General features: G+C 36.8%; 1 protein-coding gene across 8 annotated transcripts in view; it reads left to right on the top strand.

The window, feature by feature from the left end:
* Window positions 1-15,880, top strand: part of LOC137503221 (sex-lethal homolog) — a 183,243-nt gene extending 167,363 nt beyond the window's left edge. For 4 of the 8 annotated variants that reach the window (XM_068230750.1, XM_068230753.1, XM_068230756.1 and 1 more), the window contains exons 6-7: window positions 10,722-10,907; window positions 13,219-14,974. In XM_068230750.1, the coding sequence (XP_068086851.1) occupies window positions 10,722-10,891 (170 nt within the window). In that variant the 3' untranslated portion in view covers window positions 10,892-10,907; window positions 13,219-14,974. The other 4 variants (XM_068230752.1, XM_068230751.1, XM_068230759.1 and 1 more) reach the window with 4 other exon arrangements.
* Window positions 15,881-22,736: the final 6,856 nt, after the last annotated feature.

Here is a 22,736-nt window from a genome sequence, read left to right on the forward strand (position 1 = left end):
TTTAATACGACTCAGATTCTTATAGACATGATATAGGCTTTTGTGCTTATGCCTTGTCAAGAAAATAAGGTGCAATTCTTTAAGTTTCGCAGAGAACTTTGCTCTGCATCTTGAGAAGAAAATCTCGACTGTTCACGAGAAAGGCTTCTCAAACAATGAGGTTTGAATTTAGATGTTGTAATAGAAGTGGAAGTGGTATGTTCATTCGTCACCAGATGGTTCACTGGACATGGTACAGTGCTAGCGTTAGAAGAGGAAGCTGACGGAACCATCAGAATCACTCTGAGAGGGTCGCATAACATAACAGGTGTACACACATATGAAAGTATGACATTGACCCAAGCATGGAATGAAACATCCGGTGATGAGGAACATTTGAATTTGGAAAACACCAAAACGAAATAACAATAGTGAAGGGACAGGGAAGGGAACTACCTATGTAAATCCTTAATGGCTGGCAACCACGTATTACAGTAATTGATAGCCAGAGTCCCTGTTGAAATTGTTAGGATTTCTACGTATTTCCACAGCTTCCCATATAATACTGGACCTGCAGTGTCTAGTGTGGGTAAGAGCTCGAACATCTTGGAACACGACATCATAGCTGAGCACGCTCTATCGTCAGGCAGAAAAGTTGCAGAAGAGTCTCAGAATTATTGCCCTATAGCCCACCAGAAGCCTCCAAAGTTAACGTCCTTGAGATTATAGATGTTTTTAATGAATGAAGTTTGTCATGGGAATATGAGACATTTTCTTTTCTAGATCAACTGTGTTGACTTCTTTTTCCTTGGATAAGCAAGTTATGAATTGGTATTAAAACAATTTGTTTCTTTTCAGTTCTACTACCTATAAAAAATTATATTACACAATATACATATTTGAATGAATTTTAGAAAAATGAATAAACCTATAATTTTGGTGCATAACATTTGACTCAAGTCAATAGACCAGTCATTGTCTCATCCACAGTGTTTATAATGGCTCACGAAAACGAAATCTTTCACTGTTAAAACTGACGTCTTAGGAAGGGACTTAGAACGTGGAAGTGTTTGCTTCTCATATGAAACTTATTGCTTATGATGAAGATATCAGTAAAGCTAGTTCAATGACTAATGAACACTTTTAGATTACCTAGATTGGATGACACTTTTCTTAAGCATTAATCCAGTTTTGAAAAGAAATGCTTTTTTGAGTGAGATGACTATACTCCTGATATTTAAAAAAACAATAATTTCATAACTAAGGCTGTGTTTCCATACAGAAACGGATGTGTGTGAGTTGTGTGGATTATGTTAGCTATTTCGCTCCCATTTTAACATTCTGTTTCAGGAGCAATTATGTTGCACAAATAGTAGTGCAAGGTACAATTTCAAGGAAGGTTCTGGTATATTCCATGATACTCTTTGCTCTCTTTTACCTTAAAGAGGGTATCACTATATTTAAAAAATAAGTTGCATAGCATTTTCTAAATAATTCTTCTGTAAGCTAAAGTTATCCTTCCGCCTCACTACAAACACAGTAGATTAAATTAACATGTATATGATTATGTCCATGAAAATTTTACCTCGTTCCAATCCCATTCCCTTAAAATGACAGATTTTGTTTTTAATGAAAGCAAGGAATGTATCTAGGATGTAAATACATGTATATGGTGTTTATTTAATAGACTGTTCTAGTTAATAGGAGATATTTTTTTTTCTTTGCGAGATTCTAAGATAATATGTAAATCAATGTGTATAAAACTTTTTCTTTCCTAATGATGGAAGAATGGGTTTCACTTTTTAAAATGATTTTAATGCATTACAGAGCTAATACTTGGTGTTAATGATGGAACGTATCTTGCTCTGTATTAAATGTATGAGGTCAAGTCAGTAAATTCCCATAATGATTTGATAAATAGTTTGTTGTTTACTTCAGGCATTATTCCAATATTCTTGGAAGTCATTTTTGTGCAGCATGTCAAAGACTGACTCCTATTCATTTTGATTTCCTCCACCATTCAAAATCTTACCCCTTCAGCTGTACTATCAGTTTTGAGAATATCAAAAAGTCATAGATTTAAGATCAGTTTTATTGTGTACTTACTGTATATTAACTGTTTGACTGTCTTCATGGGCAGTCTGATGCACTTCTGTGATAATGTCTGGTGTTGGAAGTGTACACTGAGTAACCAGAGTGCACATAATCATCAGTTGAGATTCTTCCTTCCTTAAAGTGGGGGAGAATGTTCAAGAACATCCTGTAGCCTGCTCCTCAAAAGCCTTCTTCAGCATTTCTTAACTTTCTAAATCTGTTTTCCCTTACTTGAAGCAGAATTCAGTGTAAATACATTCAAATTAATCCTTCATTCTGTTATTATCAGAAGGCCTGTAGTGTAGCGTCATTACCAATACACAGAACAAGCTGGTTTTCAGCATACTTGACTGACTCCTCATAGCACAGCAGTATTGTTTTTGGAAGGTATGCTCCATACGAGCTTGACTGGGAGTTAAATGACTAGACCTTGTATATTATCGCTGCTACAAAGGGTGATATGTTGAAACAAGCACCCAAAGATTCTTACATTTTCCTTATTTCTACATACACGCTGCATTTTAATTATTAATTTACTCTTTATTCTGTATGTCTCTTTCCTTGTATGGTGGTCTGAATGACATACAATGTTCACTAATGCAGAACAGTGATTCTTTATTTTGAGAGACCACAGTCCTGAATGTTTTTCAACTGAGAATCAGTGTGACATGTTAAGCATCCCAAGATAACAGAGGAAAAGAGAGAACAAACCAAATAATAATTTACGATGTGAGTCAGAAATATGGTTACAAATTTGATGACAGTATTATGGCTACGTGAAATGAGACATTGCTGTTGGAAAGGCAGTTCTTGAATTTAAAGAACAGTACACACCACCACCAGTTGGGTACTTTATAACCTCAAACTATTCGCCATTTGCATCAATGGATAATCGGTAATGTTTCGGAAAGTTAATCAGTGCTTCACAATACACGGCCTCTGGAATAGCTCAAATGGCTTCCTTTACTGCTGTTTTCAACATGTTGATGCCTGATAATTGTTTTGATTACCACTTCCATTTTTCTAGAACACAGTTTCATCAAAAAAGTACATTTTGTGAAAGCAAAATTCATCATTTGCATTTACTCTTTAAATAAATTCACACAGTCCTCACCACTTATCAGGATCATTCTCATTCAGTTTTTGAACACGAATTGCTCTCAAAGCAGGAGACATAGTGGACTGATACCAAGCTCATATATACTTACGTTGTTCTATTGGCAAACCTACTTACACTTTTTCCACAAACACAGGAGCAGTGATGGGTTGAAACTGCATCCTGCCAGTCTTAAGGGTTCATGAATGTTGTGGTATTCAGTCGCCTATGTTGCAGCTGTAAATTGCTGCTGCGTGCTCAGTGCCATCTTGGCTAATGACCTAAGTTTAGGCACATGACTCTTGCCTGACATGATCAAATAGACTATTTCCCTCCATAATGAACAGTAATATGCTACATTTACTTTAAACATGTAGTCATATTTCTGATTCACCCTGTATGTATTTGTTTTATGATATACCCAAGAAGTTTTCCTTATAAGATTATTTATTTTATTGCAGAATTCAATGAAAAAGTTATTTTGGTAATGTAGACATTAAATTTTAGGTTAGAAACAAAATTATTGCCAGTTGACACTTACATTGGTTTCTTATCTCAGTTTAAACTTGTCAAGTTGGCATATACCTCTATTAACTCTTGCTGTATCAATTTCACCACCTGTGCTGTCAATTTTAGGATTTTAGCCACAAATTTTTCCTTAACACACAACAAAGAAAAGCATAATTTGATTTTAAACAAACTGTAATCACGTCTCCTAACCATACCTTTATTTATAAATGGCAGGAGGGCTGGTATGTGGCTAAAATGGTACATGCATCTCACTGCCTGAAAAGAGCTGCACCACCTCAGGACAAGGACACAAGTTTACTTGACCATGCTGATATTGCTGAATCCACTTGTAGTAAGACAAGTAATAATGTACCGGTATCTGTCTGGTGATAGTACTGCAACATTGTAAGCACTGTCCCTAACACTGCATCATTCATTTGCACCACCCCAGGCCTGCCTTAAATTCAGTTACTGGAAGTTCTCGCGTGCCTCCTCAACTGCCTTTATTCTAATAACTTCCCAACTTATAACTTTTATTTGTCTTTCTGCCTATGTTACAATCAGAAACACCAAACCTTTTCACAGCCTTTACATTATTTGTTTATTTTGTTTCACATAAAGCCTGCAATTTTAAGTTTATAGTAACTTTTTCTGTCTCCTTTATTTAACTGAAGTGATGAGAACCTCCTTCCTACTGTGGCAAGAATAGTGACTAAAACTGAATGTTTTAATGCTTTAACTAAGTTTATTTCTGGTGCTTAGCCAGTGTATTAGTCAATACAATTGGGAAATGATACAAATTACCATTATGAAAATGAGTCCTTTTTAATGTTAGGCTGCACACTTAAGATGACTGCAGCTTTTATAAGTTATATATATATATAAATTCTACATGTATAGTGCTTTACCAGAAGTCTCGCTCGTATATTTACTATTAGTAAGCAATTTAAATCCTTGGGAGACCTACCCTGCCTCCGTCTATCTAGCACAGTTTTCATATCTGTAGACCAAAGAAGAATTGAAAGCCTGTTCATACCTGTCTCCTAAGTAGGGAATGGAATGGGTCCGATTTCTTGTCAACAGAAGATATTTTCAACAACAGACTCATAATTTCTTTCTTATTATTTCTTTTATTCTGTTCTGCATTAGAGACACGAGTCCGTCAAAAACATTAAACCTTGTCAAACTTTAATTCTTAAATGTGATTGTGTTTTTATTCTGAAATATCATAATCTGTCAGTTGGGTAATCTAAAAATACAGTGTGCTTGTGTGCTGTGTATTTTGTGCATCATATAGTATTTATAATTTTTAAATTGATCGTAACCATTCTCTACCCTCTTTAAATAGACAGTTCATCCTGTTGGAGTTCACGCTACGTACGTCTTTTTATCTTTAATAAATCGTACATTGTTAAATTCCCATTCACTGTATATATTCCTGAAAAGTTTTTTTACAGTCTTGCAATCTGAGGGGGAAAAAATCCACTTAGAATAATTTAATTTGACAACGAATAAATGCTTGGTATTTTTTTATCCTTTAAGAAGAGTGAAACCGAAATCTTCATTTAAAAATTGTATACTGGCTAGAGTTTATTGTAAAGAAATGAAAAACATCTTGTTAATATTTGTCTTTAAAATGTGTTTTGATTTTTATCAGATGATGTGTGGAATGTCTCTACTTGTTGTATTATCTATGTGATGTATGTGACTGTTTATTCAGTCACTGGAAAAGAAAATGAAGACATTCTGGAGATATATATCTATATAAAATTATTATGGTTAAACATACTGTTGTAATTTTTATTGTCTCTAAGAGTACCCCTATTTTATGTTTAGTTTTCTTCCATTACTCTGCCATATGAAAGAACAATCTCATCTCGCCTTGAAGATTTTGTGACGTAAACAGGTTTTGAAGCCTGCTCATTGACCTTTCATTTCTTTCAGAATTCTTTCCTCAAACCTATCTTAATTATTCTTTCCATTTTTATTCATTTTCGTGCGTTACAAAAAATAGTAATATTTAAAATTGACAGAAGTATTATGAGAGTTCTTTCACTAAGATATGTGGAATAATTTCGGACTTTGCCATTGAATGAGGTGTCTACTCATAATCCATACTATTTTAAAAAGAGAATCGTGTACCTTACCAAGATGCACTGTATTATGCTATTGACTGTAGGGGCTGCTACAGTGTCAGTATGATGTAGGTCCCCCTTCAGTTCCTCCTTCAACAAGGCTGCGTTTGGGTTGGTCTGATAATTCATCCCAGGTATGTTCATTTGGGTTTAAATAAGAGTTTTGAGTTGGCCATTCAATTTCATTCACTCCCATTTTTAACACACCTCTTGATTATGGCCTTTGCTTTATGAATGGTTGCATTGTCATGTTGAAAATGAAAAGGGTTAGTTCCAAATTGTTGCCACAGGGTGAGTAGTATAGAATTGTCCAGTATTGCCCAATAGGCTTCGTCGTTCATGGCTCGAGGAACTAAACCATGAAAAATAGGCCCATGCCACAATACCTCCTCTGTCAAATTTTATGATGGGAACTATGCCCTCTGGTAAGTAATACTCACCTGGTATTTGCCAGATCTACACATGTCTACTTATCCACAGGGCAGCCACAACGTGTAGCATAAATGAGTCCACTCGCAATGTGTATTGCACCACTTCTGTAATTGGTGGTGAACGTTCATTTTAATGATCCTTGCTTTGTGTGCCACAGCTCATCCATGCAATCCCAGTGTAAACACCTCTGAATACTGGCATCACTTCCAGATCTGTGGCCAGAGTTTCTAATGAAGTTTGTTGGTTAGACTTCACCGCACATCTAAGACATTGACGGTCCCTATCTGTTAATATTGTTTTGGTTTCGCTGGTCGAGGTGGAGGTTTTCTAAATCCCTAACCATTTCGCCACTACATCACTCACTGTTGAACCTGGTGTCCGAATCTTGCCAGAAATCTCTTGGGTGGATGACTGAATCAGTGCCCTTTTCAGCCTTCTTGTATGTCCATTTGATGGCTGTAGCTAGTAAACATTTCTACTGAGCACTCACAGCCTTATTTATAGGTTCATGACATGGGATTAATCTACTTTCCTCTCAGCGAGTGTCCAGTTTGTGGCAAAAAGGGGCACAAATATCAGTACCCACCAGTTCGGTCATTCAACTCATGAAATTTCTGGCAAGATTCAGACACTAGGTTCAACAGTAAGAGATGTGGTGAAATGGAGATGCCTTGATCAGGGAAGCGAAAACAATAGATGGGCACCATCAATGTCTTCAGTGTGTGAAGTCAAAACCTGTAAGCTTTGTTAGAAACCCTAACCACAGATCTGGAAGTGATGCCAGTACTCATACCACTTGTAGAGAGTTGTTTGCACTGGGATTCCATGGGTGAGCAGAGACACATAAAGCAAGGATCACCAAATTGATTGTTCACTGCTCATTACTGCAGTGGTGCAATACACATTGCTGGTGGACTCTAGAACAATTGAAGATGATCATGAGGTGTGATGAATCGTTGACAGGGCTTAACTTTATATATGATTGGTGTGCAAAACATACTTCAAACTTTGCAGGTGTCAATCAGTTTCCAGGGCCTTTGAGAACAATACTTGGGTTCAGTGCCTCCCTAATGTTTCCTCTTGACAGAATGTCATTTATAGGCCTCTACAATCATGAATTTTTGAACTCGCACAACTTTATTCAATGACTCGTTCTGACAGCAAACTGTATCAAGCATTTGTGCCTTTAGTCATGTGTCTTGAGATACAGGAGAAGTGTGCTTGAAGCAAAGGAGTGTCCCGTGACTTTAGGCTATGTAGTATGTCTTGGTAATAGACAACAGTCAGGAAAATTTGAGTAATTCAATGCCAGCAACTAAAAAGGTGCAACTTTAATACTACGGGTCTCCTCGTTGTGGATGGTGACTTAGCACTTCAAATTTTATTTATGCCCAACATCTGTCACACTAACAGCATTTTCAGGAAGATCATGGAATGATATAAGCACACAGCTTATGTTTTGAAATGTATGAATGTAAATTTCTTGTAATTGCAAATATGTGACGTATGCACACTCCAATCCAATGCTTTGTTAGCTTATTAAGGAACATAATGCAGACAGACCCGTTATGGACACTATTGCTCTCAGCTGGGTTTAAACAGGTTGCTTTTGATATTCAAGCCAAAATCAGTACTACACTTTTTATCAGAAAGACACAATTAGTTTCAATTTTGATTTAATAACTTCTAATTTGAATAGTTTCTCATTGTACATTTAGTTTTAGTTTTAATTAGAATGTACAGTGTTTTTATTCTGTATAACATTCAACTATTTATGATAATGATCAAAAGAATAACACACTCAGGAAGCCTTAAGCAAGATGAAATATGAATGCTTAATATTAATAATAAATATTGAATAGTATTGATTGGTTCTTTGAATATTAATTTGTACATAAATCTGGGAGCAGTATAATCAATGAAATAGTTCAAAAAGTCAGTTATTTAGTTGTGGGCATAAGAATGAAATGTTACCTGGTGCATGAAAATACAGAAACAGCCCATAGCAGTACCAAAAGGACTTTCCAAGATAGGATTTTGTTTAATCTGTCGGTTTAGACACGGAATTTAATTTGAAGTAATGTCAATAAAAGGTCTATCTACACCAGTAGAAAAAGATTAGAAATCCTTCTCAGCTTCTGTGAAGAAAGAGCTAAACCCCACTTGCAAAAAATATAGTCTATTTATTATATCGTACATTTTTTTTAAACGTTTGGTGATTGTAGTCAAAAATATTGTCACAGGAAACGTACAAAAAATATTGAACCCCTCTACATTCATGCTGTTCACAAAGTTATTTTAATACAGTTCTATTGTCATAGCGTTCTACAGAATGCTACAAAATAAATGTATTCTGAAAATCCAAAGTTTTATGTGCATAATTATTTTTATAGGTTGAATTTTGGTGTAATATAACATTTGATATTACATTCATACACAACAGATACCACAGCTTTACTACACAATCAGTAGTAGTTGGACATTGTTCACAATGTAAATTAACACATGTAGGACTTAAACGGGTAGAATTATAGACATTCTTAATGGACGTTACAAATGGAGATACTAGCCAGCGAGAAAATAGAACAAGTTTTTTGCATATAGTTGACAGCTGATTTAAAATGGCTGCTTGTGGCCAGAGAACAAATTTGGTTATGTACCTGTATGCAGCAAAACAAATAACACTAACATGTTATTATACAGTATGCGTACCTCCACGTGCCACGCATTGTTCATAATGTTTCTGAAGATTACTAAACATGATGATGAACAAAGGACGTAAAAAATGATGGTCTTTTTGTATAATTCGGGAATATTCTCTGTCTTGAAAACTGATTCTTTCAACATGCCCCATATGTATCTGCAGGAGGGGGAGTAGGAAGGATGTGGGAATTGAGTTTCTCAAGAAATACTCGGAGTCAACTCAAGTCCTAAGCAGTCTCTTTGATGTTATACATGTTATATAAAAGCTGCTTGCATTACTCGCCAGGTTAAGGTCGAGAACCGTGAAGGAGAAGGGGAAAGAGGGGAAGTGTTCACCCGCGGAGGGATATTTTCCTCAGTTCTCAGTTGACTACCGGTATAACATCAAAGGGACTGTTTAGGACTTGAGTTGACGCTGACTATAGGTGATCTCCTAAGTGTCGTTGCAGAAGGGTGACTCCCCTTGCGCGCTGTTTGGAGCCCATCCATTGTTGTTGGTATAACAAAAACAGCACAAATCCCGCATGAATGGGTTAATAATTTCTGTGTAGACTACGTGGTCCACTGTTCTTGATTCGGTGCTGTATCCTAGATGAAATAAGGGCCCAGTATTCCATGACTGAATACGTAACACCTGTTGGAGTAGTCATCCATGATTCTCATGTGTGGTGATGGTTCTTGGGTGCCTGTTGTCACCTGAGAGGAAAATTATATAATTAGTTCACCTTTCATTGACATAAAGACTGATCCCGTATGGCAGAACTTGTTAACTACAGCTAACACTGTTGTGTTACTTGGTGCCTCCTTATTGAATCGTTCTCGTACCTGAAGCAAACTTGGCCCATTCTGACGCCCCGCTCCATATGACCGGAAATATTCCTCAAAAGGCAGAACAATCATTGCAGAAATCAACATAATACTGTGTGAAACTATTAAATACAATAAATAAATACTTGGTTGCTAGGGAAACGTGGACAGCAGATGAGCAATAATTTCATTGTCTCTAGTTTTACCACATACTGTATATACATTTATGTAAATCACATTTTCATTTACTTTCTTTCACAATTTAATTCAGATTGTGTTAACGTTTGATTGAATGTTTCTTTTCATGTTTACATTACGCTTTCATTTGATTTTCTTTGTGAATGGTGCCTAACTCCATACTACACTGTTTTAAATGTTATGAAATAAAACATACTTGTACCCTGACCCCAACAAGCTAAGTGATAGCCAGCCATGCTTTTTCAACGTCTTGTTGTAGCTCCATATTATACAGTCTAGAGGGTTGCAATAGTGTCAACATTTGGTCTATCTAACATGCAGAATTGTGCACAGCAGATCTTGAGGCCTTGAAATTATTCTTACAGCTAATTATAAGCTACAGGTGGGTGTGAAGGGGTTTAAACAAGTTAAAATGCCTCCTGGAAAGTATTCCACATTGTATTGCACTGAGTTGTTTGTCGTCTTAAGTTATGCAGAGTTCAATTGGAAGAGTTCTTAGCTCTGTTTGATAATTGTAAGACAAACCTCATTCTCTGTATTTAGCCTCATAATATGCTTTCTCACTTCTTTTCAGGTAAATGAGACTATAAGACTGAAGAGCTCAGCTGTTGATCCTTCCCTACTTTTTCTTTCTTTCTTTTTCTTTTCTTTCTTTCTTTCTTCCCCCCCCTCCCCTCCCCTTTTCTTTATATATTCATAGAATGATGAACACTTCCTGAACCATGGCTCATGGCTGGCTGTAGAGTTAGATGTGTGTGATCTTGCAGGCGGAGCAGTTACAGCCAGCCGTGGTCGGGGGATAATGACTCGTGGAGGATCCACGGGGGTTGTGATGAGAGGCGGCGGCTACTCTGGTGTCATGAGGGCCGATAAGTCACACAACCGGTACAATCCTATCGGTATGGGCGGAGGATACAATATGTACAACTGGAATTAAACCACACAATAACTTGGTTGGTCTTTTTTTATTATATTTTTTTATCAGTACAGATTGGAAGAATCAGTGGAAAGCTCTAAGAAATCGGATTAAGTTGATTAGCGAGAGTTGAAGTGGCAACTTTCCTGCTTAGTTTTCTTGGCAAATAATACTTCATACTTACAATTTTATTATCTTCTCTTATTCTTTTAAGCAAAACAGGTTTGCATAATTTTGACTTGTAATTCTATTCAGGAATTCTTTGGATTGCTATGTACCGAATGGAAAATCCATTTAATCAAGGTCCAGAGAACGATCCTGGATTTCCAAAACTAGGTTTAACTCAAACTTACATTTCAGTTTGCAATATGCTGTCTCTAAACTATCCTCACAGCCTGTGTTCTTATGATATAGGAGGTTATCAGCATCTGCAGTAGTTCAATATTGAATTTGTTGTCCTTCTAGCAATGTTGCTTTTGAATATTTCTTAAGATTCACCATAGTGCCCTGCCAAAATGTTGAGGCAAATTTGAATTGGTAGATTCTCTGGACCCCTGGTGGATTCTGCTTTGATGCAATGTTGAAACTAGCTGTTTTATGACTTTATATGTCATGGGTCTGTCAGAGAAAAGTCTTCACTACCCCTCAGAAATACTTCTGACACCATCAGTCCAAATAGACTCTTTACTGGATGTAAAGTTCGCTCAGTTCAGCAATTGATCTTCAGTGTTACAAGCAGACTTCTTTAGGTTGGGGTTGTCATGAAATGGTTTTATGTGGGCCATAAATGATAATTCCTGACTTTCTTTGGAATCGTGCCTTTTTTCCCCTCCACAATGTCTTTTGGCAACATCAGATTGCTTAGTTGAACCTTCCCAGAAAGGTACCCAATGAAGTTAAGACATGGCGTACTTGTTTTTATGAGAGAGTTTTCCAGGTCTACTGTCCACAAATTTGATGCAAACCTTTTCATAATTTTAACAAAGCCATTTGTTACTGTAGTGCAACATTTTAGCTGTTCGCTTTTGTTTCCAAAAGATGTGGCATTGACTTTGTATGTGAACATCATGGATTTGAAAACACTGTCCTTTGCTGTCAGGCCAACATTCACTAAAAACTACTTCAGAATGCATACATCTAAGTTCCACAAATTAACAGATCTCAGCAGTTAATATAATTTCCTTGGATAGTGGTTACTTTTCAATTCACATGTGGTGGCTTGCCAGTTTCGATGTCTTGAAATGTGAATTTTAAGTATCCCATATCTTAAACTGAAAAATGAACAGTCGAGTGCCTTAAAACTTAATGTACAATTTGAGCTTTCCCTACCCTCAAGTAATTTATTGTCCTTCTAGACCTATCCTTTATATTCCTTTTCTTTACAGCTGGTTTCATTAGCCCTGTCTGTAATTCATCCATTTGTACAGTATAATGTTACCCAATCTTTTAAACCTACTCAATGCACATTTTCAATTATTTATTATTTTGGTAATATTTCTTGTCATTGTTCCCTCAGTCATCTATTGTACTGTATTGTTCATTGCATTCAATTTATGAATCTAATCGTTTGTCTTAATTATCTAACACTTCCAGCATGCTGAATAGGGTGGTATTGAATGAGCCGCCTCCATTGTTATGCAGCCAGGGAAAACCGTGCTCTTCTCAACCTACCTTCATAAGTCAAACAATGTGGACTTATTTTACATCAGAACTAGGAATGATTTTTGGAACAATGTTCAAAGATATCATTTTTACAGTCCTTCTCTAGGATTGTATTATTGTTTTCATTACCTGTTTTAGTGTTTGGTACATAGCTATGAAAGTTTGTCAAGTTAGGATTATGCAGCAGAAACTTTGAAACTTAAATTTGTATTCTCGAAGTGGAAGGCCGCTAAAAAATTCTATCCTTGCATATATTCTTCAATGTAGCTGAGGTTATGGAGGATTAAAAAGTGAATTATCTAGTCATTTTCTCAGGGTTCAATATATTTTTTATAGTAGAATTTTACCAAAATTGTATTATTCTGTGTACTAAGAGACACTTGATGTCTACTGCTAATTATGTCCCCCAACTCTATCCTCCAAATGTACCAATTTTAATTTTTTAAGAATGAATAATTTTGCTATTAAGTTTGTCAGTTAAGTTGCCAGTTCTCAGTAATGGAATCGCTTTAAGTTGCACCAGAATTCCTTGCTCTTTCCTCTTCTTTGCTTTAGTTCAATTATAACTGAAATAGCTAAGGAACTGATATACTTTTATGTATATTTATTTTTATCACTAGCTTAGAAGTAATGAATGAGAGAAGTCAATTTATTTTTTTGTTTTATTTTTTTCTTTCATACTGCAGTCTTGGGAGGACATGACTTCTTGGGGGATGAAGAGACGGCGCTGGACAGTACTGATTCTTTATTTTTAATTTTGTTTGTGACTTGACGCGTGAAAAATATTATCATTGAAATATTATTAAAGAAGGAAAGAATAATATTTATATTTCTGATCGTTGTTTGTAAAGTTCTTAATTTTATTTTACGTAATTTTCATTCTCTGACTAATAAAGGAGGAACATTTTGACAGTTTAATGTACAGCAATGCCTTCTGCACTGTTGAAAATTCTTTTGAGTGTTCAGTAATTGCACTGCCCAGAAAAGAAAAGAAAAGAAAAGGGCATCAAATCAAGCACATTTGTTATGAACTGGTAATATAATGTAATAGATGTTAATGCAATCGATTTGTCTTCTGATGATGAGTTCAGTATTAAAATGTTGTTTATGGTTCATAGAAAATCGATGAAATTTATTCCTTATGAAAGGTGTTGAAATCTCTTTCTGGAACCTATGCAAGAGCTGCAGAAAGACCAGTTTGGTGCTGTGTGGAAAGTATATGCAGTTCTTGAATGCGAAGAAATTTGGTAAACAAATTTTGGGGAAATAAGAATAAAAATCTTGGCACTAATGATTTCATGTACATACATATCAGAAACAGATCAGAACCTCATTCTCAGTAGAATTTTAAGAGGAGAGTAACACTGACATTAAATGAAGGAGCTTCGACACCAGAATGTGTGATCAGCAAACTGATCATCTTACAAGAATTGTGCAGGCTGTCATCATTATGGGGACAATTGAAAACAAATGTTCTGTCAAGTTAGTTTTATTTCTGAAATGTGTTGCTAAATTGAGAGAGATTACAGGATCATTACATCTCATTTCAGTGTTTTCTAATTTTTAATCTTGATATATATCTTATTTGTAGACACTGTTATGTAACTATTTCACTCACATTTTCCCAGGTATTGATGAAAGTTCGAGTATTAATGGGGGTTAAACGTTAAAGGACTTGCTCGTGTAAATAAACTACATTTTTATTCAAAGCGGTTTTTTTAAACCACAATTGGACTCCATCCCATAGAGTCACAATTGGACTCCATCCCATAGAGTCTTTCTGTAAGTTATTTTCATTATATATTGTCAATAGTTGATTTTCAGTTATAAAATAATGTTACTTCAGTATTTCAAGAAATTTATTTCAAATGTTTTTTCAGGAAGAATGCTGTATATTGCAATAGCAAGTGGCCTCATTAAGATTACAGTACTGAAACAGTACATAATTTCATATTTCTTAGATGTTTTTGTTTGTAAAGCCAATTTTTTTATATAATGTGTTACTGTATATTCCAACGACTTGGACCATCTTGTTATAGTTAATAGCACACACGGTTGACTCAGTCGTTTATCATATCTAATATCCATCAAGCTGGATTTATCACCTAGATAACAAGTGCGTCAGAAGTTTACGTCGTATGTAAGAGTTGAGAGCCATAGTATGCATATTAATTGTCTTTAGAAAAATACATATTTTCATAAGGAAAAATATCCCTTGTCCTTATCTGCTTAAAGACAGCCAGAATGATCTGAAATGGTGATGTTACATTTCCTTTTTTTTTAAATTCATGAATGTTTATTTGTACAAAGTTCATGTTGAGCAATGAATAATTCGTCAATTTTCTTTGCACATTATTTTAGGTAGTATTCAGTTGTTGATTTGCTGTCGTGTTATGTTTCATTCTGTATATTTCAATATAAATAAAAGGTCTTATGGAATTATTTCCTATTTTTGTACCTGGAGGTTTCTGCTGTTATATTCGTTGGCAGCTTGTTACAAATGTCCACGTATTTGTTCGAACCACTGATAGAAATGTTGACCCTCACATTTGGACATTTCTTTGGGTTGCCTTAAGAAAGAATTTCTAGACTGTTGCCAACTGCAGCATTTCCAGGGGAATATTTCACAACCAGGAGTAAGTGAAGAATTATAATAGGACTTATCTTCATTGTTGTGAAGAAACCATCTCTCATGCACATTGATATTTTCAGTTTATGAATCCTCCTCGAGTTCCTTTTTCATATTTAAGAAAACTACATTTGTATGTACTGGAGCTAGTACTCTATTTTTGTATATTCTTCTGATTTCAGTAATTCATGAATTCACTGCAAGAACCCTGCAACCATAATTAGATTTCTTTTCTGTTTCCATAACCATCAGTGCCCTTTTATTCTTTTCTATACGAGTACAAAATTAGAAAATTCTATTATTAATATGGAGAGCAGAATGGAACATTATAGTCGCCGATCATTTAAGGGGTTATGACATGCAGTCTGTGTGATGAGTTACGTTCACTTCTTCAATACATTGATTCTAGATACATAACTTGGTACCAGACGCTCACTGATGCTAGTAACCATTCGTCACATGAAGAAGAACCATCAGTAGATGGAGAGAAAGGAATGCACTGAGTTGAAGAGAACAGAACAGAATGGATAAGAAAATAAAACATTATCTTGTGTAATGTGTTGAGTTTTCAAACCAGTATAGCTTGGAATCAAATGCAGTAGTTTAACCCTTTTAGATGTTAAATTCAATTTAATTTAAAGGAATTAAATTTTCATTTGTGAAATATTAAATCCAATTTGTTTATAAAATAGCAGAAATTGCTTGGAACCATTTTATTCATATTTAATTTCTTTAATAAAATATTAAATGAAAATTTCTGTGTATAGAATATTCGCTGAAGTGACTTAGAACAAATTTTAATTTCTATTACTTCTTCTTCCCTGACCTTTTCCCCAAATTTTCGAGGTCAGTACTTTGTGTGGTTTTGCTCAGTTTCACGGCTGGATGCCTTCCTGACACAGCCAATTTGGAGGGATATATTTGTATTGCATGAATCTGTAGGGGTTGGTAGTGTGGTGTGTTGTATCTAGGTGAAGAGACAGGTATTTCAGCTCTTTGAGGACCAGGGAGCCCCGACACTATGGCTGTGGTAATGTAAGAACATATACGAAAAGTTGCTGGGATCAGCTTTTAAACCAGCATTACAAACCATTTTGAGTGATTTAAATTTTTCTTTCCTTAGCAAGAATGTGTTGTGGGACAGAACTTCAGCTTTTAAGATGGAACTTCTGTGAAAAATACTGTAATTTGAGGAGAAAGATTTTGAAAATTTCCCCTCTTTATATATGTCACTTTTCCAATTGTAATACTGATAATTGCTGTGATGCCCTTAAACAATTGCACATACAATTCGATGGTTGGTTTTAAAATATCGAAGAAATGTCGCCTGCATTAAACATTTTTGTGTAAATTTTGAGCAGGTTCCAGTCAAAGAGAACTTGTAAAGCTTCTCTGTAACACAGTTTTGAAAGATAGGCATTATAATATTCCAGATGGCCTCCGTGTGTTTTATAAGGGTTCCTGTGAATCCATGCACTGGCATGCAAATTAGTTTCTATGTTTGGCTGTACATACCTTGAAATATATATTCTTGGTCTTGAACCTGATTAAGTCATGCATGTCGAATGTTGTGTTTGAAGCAGTGTTGTGCATTCATTCTGCTCATTTTTCTGACATACCTCATTTGGTAAAATCAAAGATGTTCAATAAATAATAATAAATATAACATGTAAAATCAAAGAAATGTTGGGTGTCATCCGAAATGCAGTAATAAAAGGGCAGGTATAGTTTGTCCTATTTCAACTCCTGACTCTTTAAAATGTGCTGGCCATACAGGCTCAGGGATCAGGATTTACTTACGTCTCTTCACTGCTCGCTGGCTGCTACACAATGTCCCCAAGCTAGAAGAATTAACCTTGGCAGGGCCTCTGAGTCATTCAGCTAACGAAAATTCTTTCATTTCTTTTAACTAATTAATATTAATGAAATTAACATGCAGCCATTAATTTATTTTTAAAAATTAAATGTAACAAATATTTTTATTGTCAGGCTCCGTGGCTGAATGGTCGGAGTACTGGCCTTCAGTTCAGAGGATTGCGAATTTGATTCCCAGCTGGACTGGGGATTTTAACGGTTAATTCTTCAAGCTTGGAGACTGGGATATTTGTGTTCGTCTTAATGCAATACATAGTGAATACATCCTTCTAAATAGGGTTGACATCTGGCTGTAAAACAAGGTGTGGGTGTAGAACAAATATTACTATCAAAGGGTAGGAAGAGTCCACCTCTACAATACTATTAGCTTGTATATTGTCATAAACTGGGACTAGCTTCGACCCCATATACATAGGGTCATCTTCAGCCACGCTCCAATTGGAAGACATAAGCACACATAGAACCAATAATGATATAAACACTGATATGACATAATTTATAGTCTTAATTTAAACCATTGATGAAGTCCGAATAAGATATCCACACTTTAAACTAAATAACACATCAAGAATGTTGTGGTTGCTGGCGAACTATTTTGTCGTTTCTACAGCAGCTATTGTTTTTGAGTTGATCTGGGAGTTGGTATTCTTTTCTGCGTAGACGAGCAACTTGATTGATATTCATGTTTGTAGACATGATACTGTATAGGCTTTTGGGCTTATGCCGTGTCAAGAAAATAAGGTGAAATTCTTTACGTTTTGCAGAGAACCATGCTCTGCGTCATCAGAAGAAAGCTCGACTGTCCACGAGAAAGGCTTCTTTAACAATGACTCTTTAAATTTAGATGTTATAATAGACGTGGAAATTGTACTTCATTCAACACCAGATGGCTCCCAGGACGTGGCACAGCACTAGCGTTCAAAATGGAAGCTGACCAAATCATCAGAATCAGTCTAAGAGAGTCACATAACATGACATAGACAGGTGTGTGACATCGACACAAGCCTGGAATGAAACATCTGGTGATGAGGAACGTGCGAATATGGAAAACACCGAGATGAAATAACAATAGTGAAGGGACAGGGAAGGGAACTCCGTACGTAAATTCTTAATGGCCGGCACGCAGGTATTACTTAATTGATAGCTGGTGTCCCTGTTGAAATTGTTAGGATTTCTGCGTATTTCCACAGCTTACAAGTAACTATTCTCATTTTGGTTCTGTATTGAAGTTGACGTATGTCTCAAGTATTATTACAATATTATAAGTCCACCTGTTCAATACAATACAATATGATCCACTATTTCATATGGTCAAATATTTTTTTATACATAATACATAAAAGTCAAAGGTACATGTTTCACCCTCCTTACGGGCATCATCAGCCTATATCAATCTTAAAAATAATACATATACTTATAAATTAACCTATATGTATGGATCATATTGTATTGTATTGAACAGGTGGACTTATAATATTGTAATAATACTTGAGACATTTCCACAGCTTCCCGTATAATCCTGGACCTATAGTGTCTAGTGTGGGTAAGAGCTCGAGCATCTTGGAACATGACATCATGACCCGACGATAGAGCGTGCCCAGCTATTGCCAATTTGTCTGGTTGGTTGAGATGAATATTACGTTCATGTTCCTTGATACAGGTACCAACAGACCAGCATGTTTGGCCGATGTATACCTTACCGCAAGTGCAGGGAATTTCGTGTACCCCAGGATGTTGAGAGGGAGCAGGAGTATAGCTTATGATGGCAGGGATTGGAGGAGGTTTGGGTGGGGGGCGAATAGGTAGATTTGAACTGATTGGTGGACTTAACATGTCTTTTTTCCGTTTATCTTTGTGTATATAGAATATTATATTTTTCATTAATTTCATTAATATTATGGTTAGGGTTAAACTATTGTTATAAATGAATGTAACAATTCTCCAATATGTTGAACATGGTGCCCTTCCTATCTACTTTTAAAATGCTTAGATCTTGGTCAATTGATGTAAAATTATGTTTTGAGTCTGTCATGTGATGTGCCATGCCGGAGAAACGATTGTATCTTGAAGCATTGACATGTTCCATGTATCTTATTGAAAAGTTACATCCTATTTGCCCAATATACATACTTTCACAGCTATTGCATTGCAGTTAGTAGACACCTGATTGAGAAAACTTATTAGTTTGATTGACTTTACACATGTTAAAGAAATTGGAAAAATTGTTATTATTTGTTTTAAAAGCTCCTCCAATCGCCGCCATCATAAGGTATACTCCTGTCCCTCTCAACAATCAGTCTGGTGTTGGTGTCCGTACCAAGTGCATACAACTTACAAACAACATAGGGGTGAGTCTCATATAGCTATACATATTTATCTTGATCTTCTTGCTTCCCTTATATTCTCAGTTATTTACTTCAAATTATGTTCCTTTCAGACATTCACCTCGAAATCAACAATAGATCACTACATTGATGATAAGGAAAACCTATTCAAAGTACGAATGTTCCCCTTAAAGCTACATCAGTCTTGACCCATATTACTATTGAACAAACATGAATATTAGTCAAGTTGCTCGTCTATACAGAAAAGGATACTAACTCCCAGATCAACTCAAAGACAATAGCTACTGTAGAAACGACAAAATAGTTCGCCATCAACCACATTCTTGATGTGTTATTTAGTTTAAAGTGTGGATATGTTATTCAGACTTCATCAATGGTTTAAATTATATCGGTGTTTACACAGAAAAGGATACCAACTCCCAGATCAACTCAAAAAACAAGGGCTGCTGTAGAAACGAAAAAATAGTTCGCCATCAACCACAACATTTTTTATGTGTTATTTAGTTTAAAGTATGGATATGTTATTCAGACTTCATCAATGGTTTAAATTAAGACTATAAATGATGTCATATCAGTGTTTATATCACTATTGGTTCTATGTGTGCTTATGTCTTCCAGTTGGAGCGTGGCTGAAGATGACCCAATATATATGGGGTCGAAACTAGTCCCAGTTTTATAAGACCCTTCCTACCCTTTGATAGTGATCAGTTGTCAATACGGACCATAATGAAATTCATAAATTATGATAGAACAAATATTTTCCTACATTTCATTTTTTGAATATTTCAATGTCCAATAAATGTCCAATGTTTCAAATAATTAATTGAATAGGTACAATAGATGCCTGTGCGAGAAACCCCTCAACTGTCCCATACTAATTAAATTTTTAAATGAAAAAAAATATTTGTGCTGTCTTCTCTGTCACTTCGCTTGTGTTTGTTACTAATTTACCTGTGTGGAATACAATTTTGTGCCTGAAAACTAACCATCAGTATCCTTATTTTGGGATTTGGGTGCTTTTGCAGAGAACTTTGACAATTATGAAGTTAATGTTTTACTATTTGCTGCAGATCACGGATATACATTCATGTTCATAAAAAACAGATCACCTTGAAAGACTAGAGGCAGGAAGTTCATATTCACAGGACATGTTCATTAGTACGTTTTGCATAATTAGCATTTCAGTCACCTAGGTTCAGCACGTGTCCTGTTGACTAGTAGGCACTGGGTCCTCCATGGAAGCTGATAAATTGTTCCATGTGTGATGGCATCGACGCGTATAAGGCGTGAATGGCGTCCTGGGGCATAACTATCCATGCTGTATTCCGTCGTTTCGCTGTATCCCACACATTTTTGACTGGCAACAAGTCCGGTGATCGGGAGGGCCAGGGCAACAGTCTGACATCCTGTGACAACAATAAGGCACATGTCCGTGCAACAACATGTGGTTGCGCATTGTCCTGCTGAAATATGGCATCTGGGGTGTCGTGCAGAAAGGATATGGCTACGGGTCGCAGGATGTCATTCACCGTAGATCAAACAGGACACACATCAACTGTGATTTGTGGTTGTACCCAATAGCAGCCCACACCATAAGACCTGGAGTTAGCACTGTAAGTCTTGTGCGAATGCAATCAGTGTGATGCCTCCCTTTCTGCGGCGAACCAAAATGCGGCCATTAATTTCGAACAAACAGAACCTGGATTCGTCCGAAAACACTATCTGCTGCCGTTACTGTCCCCAGCAACGACGTTCCATACACCATTGCAGCCTAGCCTGTTTATGCACATTAGTCAAAGGTAGGTGGAGAAGTGGACGATGCGCTGGTAACCCAAACCGTAATAAAATGTGACTGACCGTCACTCGTGATAGTGTACAATGTGTTACACTGTTGTGCCAGAGCCGAGGACGACGCAGATCTGTCCTGAGTAGGGGAGAAAGGGGGATTCTGGACCATGGCGTCAGCATTTTTTCCTGCTGAGTCAGCACCTGAGTTCATTGACCCCTAGTAGTATACCTAAGTGGTTTCTGACCCTGAGGTCATTGACATTTAGTATAGTAGTATGGCTAAGCCAATTCGCGGATTTTGCACAAGAGCAAGCCTAACCTCACAGACACTATCTTGTAGGGCCTAACCTCAGTTTTACGACTAGATGCCCCTCCCGACGTGGATTTTGCATAAGAGTGTGGGCTTAACCTCAGTTTTAAGGCCAGTTGCTTTTCCCGACGTCGATTTTGCATAAGAGAGCAAACCTAAGCTCACAGTCGCCATCTTGGAGGGGGCTAACCTCAATTTGACGGTCAGATGCCCTTTCCGACGTCAACAGCTGCTATCATGGAGGTACCTAACCTAACTAACGGCTAGACGCCCTTCCCGACGCCATCTTCAGCAGTAGGCCAATGGGGATTCCCGAGACGCCATATTAAGTAGTAGGGAAATGGAGATTCGCATAATAAGAGAGCACACCTAACTACATGGAAGAGCCTAACTACACAGGGCCTTAACCACATGGAGGAGCCTAACTACACATGGCCCTAGTTTTACGGCCAGATGCCCTTCCCGATGTCAATTGCACAAGATGGCGGCTATACACAGGCTCTTATGGGACTAACTCCTGGGTTGGGTTACTGTGCAAGATGGCGGATATACATAGGCTCTTATGAGACGGCCTAGGGGCGATTGCGTACGATGGCGGCTATACACGAGGGTCATGAAGAAAGCTGGTACGGGCGCTACTGCGCAAGATGGCGGCTATACACAAACTTATGGAGAAAGCTGGTCTAGAGAAGACAGGAGACAGCCTAAGGGTGCTTGCGCAAAATGGCGGCTACACACATACTCTTATGGAAAAAGCCGGTTCAGGGGAGACATAGGACTTAAGGAGACGGCCTAAGGGCGCTTACACAAGATGGCGGCTATACATAGACTTCTGGAGAAAGCTGGTCTAGAAGAGAAAGGATTTAAGGAGACGGTATAAGGGCGCTTGCGCAAGATGGCGGCTATACACAGAGACTTGCAGAGAAAGCTGGTCTAGAGGAGACAGGATTTAGGGAGACGGCCTAAGAGCGCTTGCGCAAGATGTTGGCTATACACAGGCTCTTATGGAGAAAGCTAACCTAGAGGCTACTGCGCAAGATGGCGGCAATACATTGGCTCTTTTGATCTCCTCCGACGGGTCAGCTCATGGCTTTATGTCTTCATCCGACAAGTCTTAACATGTATAAATATGACGCGATATTATGCTTAAGGCTTTACGCATCACAGGAGTGAGCACGTGCTATTATTCTGTTTTTAACATGCAGTGATGTCATTGTTATGCATGTTTAGACTTGTTCGTTATCAAGGTTACTATAG

Source organism: Anabrus simplex, chromosome X (assembly GCF_040414725.1).
Source record: "Anabrus simplex isolate iqAnaSimp1 chromosome X, ASM4041472v1, whole genome shotgun sequence".
Lineage (NCBI taxonomy): Eukaryota > Metazoa > Arthropoda > Insecta > Orthoptera > Tettigoniidae > Anabrus > Anabrus simplex.